Source organism: Bombyx mori, chromosome 26 (genome assembly GCF_030269925.1).
Source record: "Bombyx mori chromosome 26, ASM3026992v2".
Classification (NCBI taxonomy): Eukaryota; Metazoa; Arthropoda; class Insecta; order Lepidoptera; family Bombycidae; genus Bombyx; species Bombyx mori.
Genome location: NC_085132.1, coordinates 9916091 through 9929320, shown reverse-complemented (window position 1 = coordinate 9929320; position 13230 = coordinate 9916091). Strand labels below are relative to the sequence as shown.

Sequence of the window (13230 nt, the reverse complement as noted above, 5' to 3'; positions counted from 1 at the left end):
TAAGAAGATTACCTGGTTCTTACCGATCCTTCAATCGGTCGTTCGATTGTTTAGTGAAGAGTAGAAAATGGGTTTTCACTATCGTTCGTGTCCCACCTGCTTCGCACTTAGCAGAATTGACTAGTACGATTCTTAAGGCGATGAGCTCAATTCTAGGAACATCGCGGTTCAAAATCAAAAGATCCCCTCGTCTCTTTTTTATCATCGCACCTCCCACCATCGGAGCAGAGTTCATCCATATTATCTGGAACCGCTGCGTTCATTGACAGTGCGTTTCCAGAGGTCTTTTTTGCCACGTACCATCCGGCTATGGAATGAGCTCCCCTCCACGGTGTTTCCCGAGCGCTATGACATGTCCTTCTTTAAAAGAGGCTTGTGGAGAGTATTAAGCGGTAAGCATCGGCTTGGCTTCGCCCCTGGCATTGCTGAAGTCCATGGGCGACGGTAACCACTCACCATCCGTAGGTGGGCCGTATGCTCGTCTGCCTACATGGGCAATAAAAAAAAAATTTAAAAATCAAAAGAGCGACGTAAATGAATTGCTTTCGCTCTTGTGTCTCGTTCGTTCGTATCTCTCTCGCGACCTAGCTCACCGAGTCAAATAACAAACTAAGTAATCTACACTTAATATCTGCTAGCGATGTTTAAGGTGAACTGAGCAAATTTGAAGTCACCGGATGACAGATCGATATGTATTTCCCTTGTTACCTTTTAGAATTAGATCGATCATTTTCATTTTATTATCGAACGATAAGAAGCATCGCTAGGCATATTGACATTATTAAAATGTGTTTTTGGAACGAAGTTCCTTATGGGACGATGCGGAGTGGTACCCTAACCGGGAAAAAACGTCCGTAACGTAAGATTTTTATTAGTAATGCACAGTGTACGACTTAACTTTGTAATAACGTACAAAAAATAACATATTTTTTATCCTCCACTAGCCCTAGCAAGGACAGTGCATCGCTGAATCTACCACCGGATCGGGATCACGACACACTAAGAAGATTCGGCGAGGAACTCAGCGGGCTGTGTCTATGGGTTAGTTCGCTCGTCGAACTCTTCGTCGTAATCGACTATCTCGACGAGGATGGCGGTAATTAAGTAACTTCCACTACCTCGATGATATGCTTATTTCGTGCCGTTGAAGTCAGTTCCATTTTTTTTCGTTATATTACGTAAACAAATTACGAGGTTTATACTACTATATATAATTTTCAAAATACCACAAAGAATTATACGCAATGCATTTAATAGGTATAAATATATATATTTTTTAAATCGTTAATACGTTATCAATTGCCATAAATCTCATGACTGCTTTAATGTAACCAACGATACTTATCATATTACAACTACATAATCTGTTAACAAGTGCGATAATTAGATTATTAAACTGCCGTGATTGTCGATGATAACATTTATTGCTTTTATCAATCGAAGTGAACAATTAAATGTCAATATTACAAACAGTTTGATCTATTGAGTTAAACATTATGTGGGATGCAGACTTCAGACAGTTAATAAAAGTTTCGCGTTTACTTCCACGTTTTATTAAAGTACTATTAATTAAAATTATAATAGTTTCGTGTTCTTCGTGCCTCGTTCGTCGTCGTTCATCTGTCATCTCATACGTCATCCCCTTCCTTTCTCGATATACCGCTGCATTCACAAACATCAACTTGCATCCATCATATCATGCGTTCAAGAAAACATCATTCCCACATTATATCAGTGGTTTGATCCTATTTAGGGTGAACAATTGAAATAACAAGGTTATATATACCACATGATGGTTTTTTTTATTACTTAAATGGTTGGATGAGCTCACAGTCCACCCGGTGTTAAGGTGTTAAGTGGTTACTGGAGCCCATCTACAACTTAAATGCCGCCACCAACCTTGAGATATGAGTTCTCTCAGTATAGTTACAACGGCTGCCCCACCCTTCAAATTGAAACGCATTACTGCTTCACGGCAGAAATAGGCGGGGTGGTGGTACCTAACCGTGCGGACTCACAAGAGGTCCTACCACCAGTGATTACGCAAATTATAATTCTGCGGTTTTGATTTTTATTACACGATGTTATTCCTTAACCGTGGAAGTCAATCGTGAACAATTGTTAAGTATGTATTTCATTAGAAAAATTGGTACCCGCCTGGTACGAACATCGAACGAAATAAATAAGTAAGTACATATCAACAACGCTTCAAAATTATTCACGCGGAGACACATCGAGCCGTACATCACACAATAAAGCATGGTCGTTTAAAAGTTTTTTTTTTTTCTTGGGCAGTTTTTGTAATACGATATATTACGACGTACGTTCCATTGATTTCCGACGAACAGTGCCAATAAAACGACTTTTTGTTACACGCACGTTTTTTTTTTCCCAAAGCAAGATTCCTTACGAGAATGATTTATTTATTTTTATATATAATATTAACGTCGAAAATAATCGGGAATGCAGAATAAATTTCTCATTGCCTAAAAACCTAAATGTCTAGTAAAAAATTACATTAAATGTAATTATATTTGTTACATCAATGCTGTTCTTTGTTATAATTTGCTGGTATTATGAATTACGAAGATGGCTTGATCGCAGAGCCAATAACTAGAGGGCTGTCATTACAGAAATCACAAAAGAGGTTCTGGATATGAATCTCTAGTAAACTCGTGGTGTGAGAGTGTGTGAAGTGGGAAGCTAGCGAGTTGAAGAGTATTGGTTGATCTTGAAAAGCAGTGACAGACTATCAACGATTAGGAAGGGAAAGCAGGACCGACCACGTGTCACTTTTTTTTCCTACCTAAGCTGATGATAGCCTTGAGAGGCTATTTCAGCGTAACCTTAACTAGCCCCGCGAGCTCATCTACTAAAGGCTCAAGCCGGAGTGATGCTAACACTGACCCTAGCAAGAGGAGTGCTTCGCAGAATCTACCACCAGATCGGATTCGCGATCCACCGAGAAAAACCTTCGAGAAACTCAATCTGTTAAATATCTGTTTTTTACTGGTGGTAGAATGTCTTTTGAGTCCGCACGGGTAGGTAATACCACCCTGCCTATTTCGGCCGTGAAGCAGTTTCGGTTTGAAGGGCGTGGCAGCCGTTAGACTGTTAAAAGTGAGACCTTACAACTCATGTCTCAAGGTGGGTGGCGGCATTTACGTTGTAGATGTCTATGGGCTCCAGTAACCACTTAATACCAGGTGGCCGTGAGCTCGTCAACACTTCCCTCCTCCCTGAGTCGCATTCCTTATGTCTGAGGGTCGTGACCATCTCCTCCCATTATCCTTCGTTAGATGAGGTTCGCCATTTTCCTCTGTTCTCGGCGGTGTGTATGGCATCGTAGACGGTGGTATTCAGAGTGGTGCTAATTTGGTCAGACCAGCGCAATGGATTGCGGCCACACAATTAAGCAATTTTTTTTTTAAACCTGTTATGACGGACTGTAGGCATCGCGATATGTGACGCGTAATATCAGGCTCGGACCACTAGTCTCCGATCGAGACGTTGCGATGCAATGTGACTGCAGAGTGGTGTATCAACGCGGTTATCAGCTGCGCCGGCACCTCACGTACATTGATAACGGATATGTGACAGAAAAAACGACCGATCTCTTGTAAACAAATAAATAATGTATAAAATTTATTTATTTTTATTCTACGTATTTTTTTTCTACCTATGCTGATAAACTTGAGAGGCTATTTCAGCTTTACCTTAACGTATGTAGGAGAGCTTACGGGGCTTAAACCGAAGTGCTGCTAACGCTGGCCCTAGCAAGAGCCGTGCTTCGCAAAATCTACCACCGGATCGGAAACGCGACCCACTGAGAAGATCCGGCGAGAAACTCAGTGGGCTGTGTCTATGGGTCAATTGAGGACGGTGACCGGTGCTTGTGGTACTACGTATCAATGCGGTTTTGGGGGCGTAAGACAAAATTTTGCAACAGAGGTCGCAATAATATTACTTCGAATTATTTTGCTTGTTTGTCTATATATTTATAGAATACCAATTAAATTTAATTAGTCGTGCGGTTGCCAGGTGTGGTTTTTCTAATTTTCAAAGATTGATATTTTATGGCGCAATCGATGTTGTATTGATATATTTTGTTGGCCGATAACAAAAGTTATTAATGTTAATTTTTATTATTGTCTTTGTAGGCAAATGACCTACCTGATGGCGAGTGGTTACCGTCGCCCATGGACGTCAGCAATGCCAGGGGCAGAGCCAAGCCGCTACCTACCCCTTAATACTCTTCACAAGCCTCGTTTGAAGAAGGATATGTCATAGCCCTCGGGAAACACCGTAAAGGGGAGTTCATTCCATAGCCGGATGGTACGTGGCAAAAAAGATCTCTGGAAACGCACTGTGGATGACCGCAGTGGCTCCAGGTAGTATGGATGAACTTTACTCCGATGGAGGGCGGTGCAATGGTAAAAACGAGATGACGGTATCATCTCAAACAATTCCTCAGTGCACTCCCCATGGAACATACGGTACAAATCAAATAAAAAAAAAATTCAACATAAATGAAAGTACATACTTGTTGAACGTCAAAAGAACTACCGCCAATTCACAAGAACTAGCCTCCGTCCTGAGAAGAATTGGCAAGAAACTCAGCGGGCATGTCTTTTTTTTTTAATATTAGATAAAAAAAAATTATATTAGATTTTTTTTAAATATTCATTTTTACAATGAGTATTATAACGAAACAATTATTACAATATTGAAATGCCCGGAGCGAGCAACTTATTCCCACTTTGTGCAATCTTCTAGATAATCATTGACTTTATAGTAAGTTTTATTGCACAGATGTTCTTTAATAGTTTTCTTAATACAGATAGATTTCAAAATACAGAGAGAATCAAAGTTTCAATTTATCTAATCTTTTCATATGGTTCGATGTATATATAAAACTTTGCTAAGCGAAACTTCTTATCTTGATGGTCGCATCACGGAATTCCCGAAATATGGGGAATTTCGTGAAATATCAAGACGATAGTACGTACCCGTTAAATAATAATGTGTATAATATAGATAATGCGATGTTTAAAACAATAACAATATAATAATAGGTACTTTATCGTTTCAATTAAACAGACAGAATCTGTAATGCACATTTTTATTGTAATGTTTTAAAAGTCGTGACGATGCCGACTGAGTGAGCAATTGTTCGCTACCTTATCAATTGTCAATTGATTAAGAATTCTATATAGTTGTTTTATGAGCTGCATGTTATTCACACACAAACATAATTGTCGTCCTGTTTGTTTTCAAGGAGTTATCGGAAACCCGTAAACATTACACAGCCGTTTGTTCACGATCGAAGCCTTATTGTCCTAAAAGTCCTCTACATCTACATCTATACTAATATTATAAAGAGGAAAGATTTGTTTGTTTGTATTGAATAGGCTCCGAACTACTGAAACGATTTGAAAAATTCTTTCACTGTTTGGAAGCTACACTATTCCCGTGACATAGGCTTCTAGGAGTCTGGTTTGAAAAATATTAGGGATCTTTACTAAATTTTATTAATTCTTTACATCGCGTGTCCTGCGAAAACTATTGATGATAGAATAAAATAATGTACTACGACTTTGTAGAACACATTATTAATTACAAAAAGTGTCGCGACAGTATATGTCTAACTATTGTAGTTATGCCGCAATAAGTGTTCTTTTATTTAAAAAAATAAAACTACGTCAAATATCGTTGAAATTTTTGTTACAGACCCGAGCGGAGCCGGAGCAGGCTTCTAGTAAATACATAAAACCGGCTGGTATCCGAAACGGGTCCGTCGATTTCGATAAAAATTCTAGGAAATCTTCGCAGAGGCCTCCCGAGTGATCTTGTGAAGTTTCAAAGAATTAAATTCAAATCAAAGATCGTCCAACACAGCGGGCCGGATTTGACTATTAGTCTCAAAAAGTCCACATTAAACTTCGCACTACTAAAGACAACACCATGATAATAATTACTGGTGGTAGTACCTCTTGTGAGTCCGCACGGGTAGGTTTTTATTGCTTAGGTGGGTGGACAAGCTGACAGCCCACCTGGTGTTAAATGGTCACTGGAGCCCATAGACATCTACAACGTATATGCCGCCACTCACCTTGAGATATAAGTTCTAAGGTCTCAGTATAGTTACAACGGCTGCCCCACCGTTCAAACCGAAACGGATTACTGCTTCACGGCAGAAATAGGCGGGGTGGTGGTACCTACCCGTGCGGACTCACAAGAGGTCCTACCACCAGTAAAGAAACACACAGAAATTTACACAGAAATATTATTCTCTTCGAATAACGCGAAAATCTATTTCTATATTGTCTTCCATAACAAGACAACGATTCCGTTTTATACATTGTATTACTTGTTCACGAATCACATCGAGGGGTGAAAGGCTTAAGCGACATTTCGCTTAATACGCCACGTTTAATTGCTTAGTTGGACGGACGAGCTCACAGCCCACCTGATGTTAGGTGGTTACTGAAGCCCATAGACATCTACAATGTAAATGCGCCACCCACCTTGAGATATAAGTTCTATTGTAATGAAAGGTGCGTTTTATTTGGTACTAGCGACCCGCCCTCGCTTCGCTTCGGAAACATTAAATTTCATTACTGATAGGCGAAGCCCGCCATGTTGCGCGCGGTACGACAAAAACTGCAGGTGACGCCGCGGGGCGAAGCTAGTCTAAAAAAAGTAGCCTAAGTTACTGCTTATATCATCAGCTACATATTAGTGAGTCTCATCAAAATCGGTCCAGCCGTTCCAGAGATTAGCCGGAACAAACAGACAGATAGACAGATAAAAATTGCAAAAAAATGTTATTTTGGTGTATGTACCGTATATACATTCATATGTATGTAGTTAAAAGAGGCTATTTCAATATTACAAACAGACACTCCAATTTTATTTATATGTATAGATTAACATCAACAATCCGATGTTTTTAATCGAAATTCAATTATGTTTAAACCGTTCAAACATCTGAAGAAATTCTTCTCGTATGATATTTTTTCCAAATAAGCTTTTTACTTTTTAAGCCTTACATGGATTTCCAGTAAAGTTTCAAAAATGTAGCTTAAACCAAATATCCTTTCATCTTTCGACATGTAACTAAACGAATTAAACAATTCAAATTCCAAAATTGTAACTTTATTCACGGATTCATTCGATTATTTTCGCCTCTAGTTACAATTTTCATCAGTCGGGAAGTTTAATCGAAAAACAGGTGTAGTTTGTGTAATTTAATGTCCAAGCATCAATACTTACATTATGAATGGAAAAAAATCAATAAATCTATACTTAATATTATAAAGCTGAAGAGTTTGTTTGTTTGAACGCGCTAATCTCAGGAACTACTGGTCCGATTTGAAAAATTCTTTCAGCGTTAGATAGCCCATTTATTGAGGAAGGCTATAGACTATATAACATCACGCTAAGACTAGGCTGAACACCAATAAATAATGTGTCAAAATCGGGTTTTTTTCCTTTTTGAGAGCTTTCGCTGCGTGCGCTGCGGAAACGGTTCGCTAAAATAATGTATGAATTATCAGAATCGGTTCAAGCATTTTCGAGAAATCGGTGAACATACATAAATGGTCAAAGTGATAGCGTCCTCTTTAGAAGTCGGTTAAAAAGCGTAATTCTGGTACCTTAAATAGCTCCATAACATTATATTATTCAAAAATACTTTCACTTTCTACGTAAATGAAGTCGCGGGTAAAATTTAGCGTTATGCCAAAGTAACTATTCCACGCGGACGAAGTCGCGGGCAAAAGCTAGTGATTAATATACCCAGCTGTGTTCGCTGATAAGTATTTTACCCTCAATTGCCCTTTTCAATTCCACGAAAGAGTGAACTCAGTACATCGTCAGAAACATGCCTTCATCTCCAATCAATCTTATATATAAAAATGAATTGCTGTTCGTTAGTCTCGCTAAAACTCGAGAACGGCTGGACCGATTTGGCTGATTTTCGTCTTGAATTATTTGTGGAAGTCCAGAGAAGGTTTAAAAGGTAGATAAATATGAAAATGCTCGGAATTAAATAGAAATAACAATTTTGTTTTTTCTTTGATGTCCCCCCCGTCGGACGGATTCCTTTTGTTTGTTTTAAGCTTATTTTATACAAAAGCTTAAGTCTTTTATTTATCGATTGAGGCACTACAAGGTCTGCCGGGTCAGCTAGTAAAGAATAAAGACCTTGTTTTATTTTTATATTGAAAATTTTTTTATGTTTGTAAATTACGAAAACTTATTGTCGAACGATTTTATTTTCGCTTGGCATTTTTAAGGAATGCGTGAATTATTGCAAGGCATATATTTTTTTTATTGCCCTTGCAGGCAGGCATCCGAGCATACGGTCCACCAGATGGTGAATGGTTACTTTCGCCCATGGACAGCAATACCCGGGGCAGAGCCAAGCCGCTGCCAACAAAATATCTAACTTGCTTTAGGCGTATTAATGATGACAATTAAATAATATAACACGATGAAATTGGTCTATTATTATTATTGTATTTGGAAGGTGGATAAGGAAATCCTTGACGCAAAATTTTCCTTTAAGAAGGCTATTGCGATAAAACCGTATTTTTCTAATTTGTAAACCTGTATTTTTCTTTCAACAGTGTAAGGTGAAATGACTTTGTCTGATACTTTCTTCTTGACTAGTTCTAAATGCAGCGCTGATACATATTTAATATTACTAGAAGTGCCGCAGTAGTCGAAATTCGACTATAATTAATTGGAATTGTAAGTTTGTACACTATTATGATTGTATTTTATACTTCTATAATCAGAAATTTCGCCAAGACTACACTATAAAAAATATTAACAAAGACAAACAATATTTAATCTCAATTTGACAACAGACGTCAAGAACAAAATGTTTGACAATAAATAGTCTGCATGCGTGTGTGCGTCAAATACATGGTATGTAGCGTGTGTAATGTTTTCTTTATTGATTTAATGTATCTTTTATGCATTATTTAAAAAAAATATTAGCATTGTGCACTTCCTCTCTATATTCTCTACAAGTGTGGAAAATTTCATATTCCTCCCTCCGCGCAATTTTCGTAAAAAGGGATACCAAAACTTTGCTTCACGTATTAATATATAGATAAAATGAAAATCATTTTTATAATAACATGAGCAACCGTTTCAATTTTAGATAAAAATACTTTTATCATTTCGATACGAAATCCCTCTATAAGATGACAATCGATTGGTAAACGTACTTCTAAAGCGAGACGATTTCGTAATCACGTAATGGTTCAATAGATATCTGGTTTAGTTCATTACATTGCCTGAATTCAGAAATTTTTGTGAGAGACTTCAAACAGATTGAAATTCAGTAATTGCAATATTAATTTTCCTAATTATGCTGATAGCCTTGAGAGGCTATTTCAGTTTCAACTTAACATGTAGGTGAGCTCACGGGGCTCAAACCTGACGACGTTGCTAACACAAACCCTAGCAAGAGTCGTGCTTCGCAGAATCTACCACCGGATCGGAAATGCGACCCACTGAGAAGATCCGGCGAGAAACTCAATGGGCTGTGTCTATGGGTTAATTTACCCGCCTTTGTTGCAAGCGACGGGTTCGACGAGGACGGTGACCGGTGCTTGTGGTACCTAAAAGCACCGTTAATGGATCGGGAGGATCCGTAATAACGTGTTTAGGGCGACGTCGACTGTTTACCTTTCGGTCGACAGGATCGGGTATGCTTGCAATATTATTTATTTATTTACTACACTTCATGTAAAATTTACATTGGCAGACTTAATGCCTAAGGCATTCTCTACCAGTCAACCAAAGATAGTGCAGAGTAGTTAACATCGTAATAAATATTATTAATAATTAATAACCTGTCATGGCGAAGACCACTATAAAGCTAATATTCGATGCAAGATAGGTTGAGTATTTAATAAAATTATAATAAATCTTCTGTAATAACTACTGTTATATTTCTTAACTTCGATACTTTTATGTGATAAATATAATAGACATATTGAGGGAACAGGAAGGATTTGCTTCCAGATTTTATTGACCTTCAGGGTCTGGACATATTTGTTATAGTCTGTAATTTTTTCAAAATTCAAAATATACTGGAACTAGTTCATTTTTTATCATCAAATGAGACATTGAAACTTGGGATAGGATTGAAAATTATTATTAATTTAACAATAAATAAATAATTTAGAGAATTGTTATTAAATGGATAATCATGTTAGAACAGGATATTTCTTTCAAACTTGTATATATTATTGTTTTGCGAACACAACAAATATGATTCTTTCTCATGTCTCCTGTCAACAGGATACGATGTCAATAACCTGCTACAATATCACGAGAGTCAATAACAACTTTTATCAAACAATAAATTCAAAGTTGACAGTTATTATTGCTTCATGAAAACAATTTTGTTGACACCGTTACAATACTGAGCAGAATCAGCAAAACAAGCTTTTGAATGGTTTTAAAAAATCTTTATCAGAATATTTCAACTGTAAATAAGCAATAGAAAGCACAGGATCACGTGTTAGGAACTAAGCCTTATAGTGTACTCTAAGAGTACCTTTTTTGATGAAACATTAAAGTGTCAAAGAATCACATTAAAATTATTATGATGGCCTAAAGGATATGGCTTAGAGTATACTTGTATTGAGCAATGCATCTATACTGATGTTCAAATTCTACAGGATATTCATAATATATAGTTAAGATGTCGTACACAAATGACTTCAATGTGAAGTAATGATATTGTGTAACAAATATAAAAACCTAATTAATCTACCTCCTTATGTTAAAGACTTAATGACTTAATGAATGCCTCCTTAAGGCTAAAAGCAGAAATCTCTATGGGAATATAATACTGCATTTCAGACTAAAGCATGGGTTAGGTAAGATAGTTTTTTTTATTGCTTAGATGGGTGGACGAGTTCACAGCCCACCTGGTGCTAAGTGATTACTGGAGCCCATAGACATCTACAATGTAAATGTGCCACCCACCTTGGGATATAAGTTCTAAGGCCTCAGTATAATTACAAAGGCTGCCCCACCCTGCATTAGTGTTAGGTAAAAATAGGCAGGTCGATGGTATCTACCTGTGCGAACTCAAGAGGTCCTACCACCAGTTGTACCAGCCCATTTGCACTTGGGATGGAATCGGCAATGAGAAAACATCAAGTAATATTTTATTACATTATACGTGCATAGGCTATACAACATGCACAAAGTCACTTGTATAGTTTAAAAGCTTTTTTATCTATCAACAGAACAACGGATTGCTTCATAGTTGGCAGCAAGGTAGTACCTACCTATGCAGGCTTACAATATGCTCTGCGACCAGATGTGCAAAGTAGTATGCTTATATAATAACCGGTGAATGTTACTGCTCGTTAACCAATGAATCCCTTCATAGTATTTTACAAGACCCATAGAATGAGATGGCCCAGTGGTATAAACACATTTTAGTGCTCTCAATTTTTAGATTCCTTAGATCATAGGTTTAGAGAAGTTTATCAAAAGATTAATGAGCACTTGCGATCATGTTATCAGCAGTCTGTTTCTTTGTTGTCTGACAAGTAGCAACATCTTCATATACTTTCCTACCCCCTGAGTTCCTATTATTACTGCAAGCCGATTAGTAAAATATTCCAGTGTCATGAATTATTGCATGAGGGAAAACATTGTGCTGGTGGTTTTAATGTTGCCTGAGAGTGGTATTCACGGTGTAATGTGTACTTTAGTAGTTCTTTAACATCAGACGGACCAACTACTAGTCTGTTAAAGATCAAATTTTTAAAAAAATACTAAGACATAGTAAGGAACTAAATTATATAGTAGGTCTTTTAATAAAATATTAATAAGTTTGTACATTCATGCAACCGATGCAATCTTGAATATTTTATGAGATCTGGTGCTTGAACCGCATTTTTAATATGTTACACATTTTTTTTAATTCTTTTTACAGACAGTTCAATGGTCTCATTATTTTGTGAGAATAAATTTGCATCATAAAAATGTATACTTTGTTTCCTTAGGTGTTTTATTTTTATTTCAAATTCATTGTAACGATTTGTTTATTTTATTCTGTAAGATATTTTCATGCGCATGACAAAGCTCCATCACTGACCGGATGAAAACACGAGGTTTCTTTGTTTGTAGAAATTTATTGGAACGATAAACAACGCGCACATTGGCTTTTGGCATCAAGTGTCAACATGAGTGACCAGCGGTCTAAAAATATCGCAATTAAATACGCTTGGTTACTTACGCCCATCTTCGAATGTGGCTGAAGAATCCAGTGGAATGATGAACAGCGGTAAGATGCCGCTTAAACCGACCAGCATCGACGCCAGCGAAGCGAAAATCCACGGATGTTCATCTAATTCTTCCACAAAATTGGACAAATATTCTGGCACGTAGCTCGCCATGATTTTGCCGCGAAAAAAAAAACGCAATAAGTATGAAAACTGTTCTTTTTAAAGTTCACGAATTATCACTGATGCTGTTCTTTGTTGAACGTTATCGGCACAACACGACTATGAAGCCAGCGACTGTTACGTATTAAACGGCGGAACAAACTAAAGCAATTCGGTTATCAGACAATTCAGACATCGAGATGTCCGCGTTAAGAGATAATGTAATACCTGCAGACTAATCTTCACTGAGATTCGAGCCTGTTACTGGTTTACTGTAATAAATTATTTAAAAAACATATTTTTAATTACAAATTCATTTTTTTTTTTGTTGAACTTAAATGCGTATTAAATTATAATTCGATTTTAAAAATACTATGGCAACGATTGAACATGACAGTACGAAACTGGCAAAACAAAGACGCGACCAATTCTATTGATGCAAACAGAATGAATGAAATGAAGATTGAAATGAATTATGTACGAAATACGAATGTATGGTATGGTAGGTACGGAAAGCCGGTAGGTACAGTAGATTAGTTTTAAATGTCAAGTCAATGCCAATGTCAAGTGAGTAGAAATTGTAGTTTCATTTTTCCGATACAGGATAACCGAAGGTATCTCACTATAGGACCGAATCTTTATTTTTAACAAAGTCGAATTTATTGTTTAAATTGTCTTTGATATTATTTTGAAAAGTTAATCAAACGGAATAGAACGTGGATGATTTTTTGGGATGGAATTAAATGAATTCAAATGGGAAGTGATGTGATGATTTTACCGAGACCCATTAGACTTTTTG

At 37.1% G+C, this 13230-nt stretch overlaps 1 protein-coding gene across 1 annotated transcript in view; it reads right to left on the bottom strand.

The window, feature by feature from the left end:
• LOC101742524 (zinc transporter ZIP13 homolog) overlaps nt 1–12971 on the bottom strand; it is a 31001-nt gene extending 18030 nt beyond the window's left edge. The window contains exon 1 of the mRNA XM_004922052.5: nt 12284–12971. Coding sequence (XP_004922109.1) covers nt 12284–12443 — 160 coding nt within the window. The 5' untranslated portion in view covers nt 12444–12971. The remainder of the gene's footprint in view (nt 1–12283) is intronic.
• Between the last annotated feature and the right edge of the window lie 259 nt (nt 12972–13230).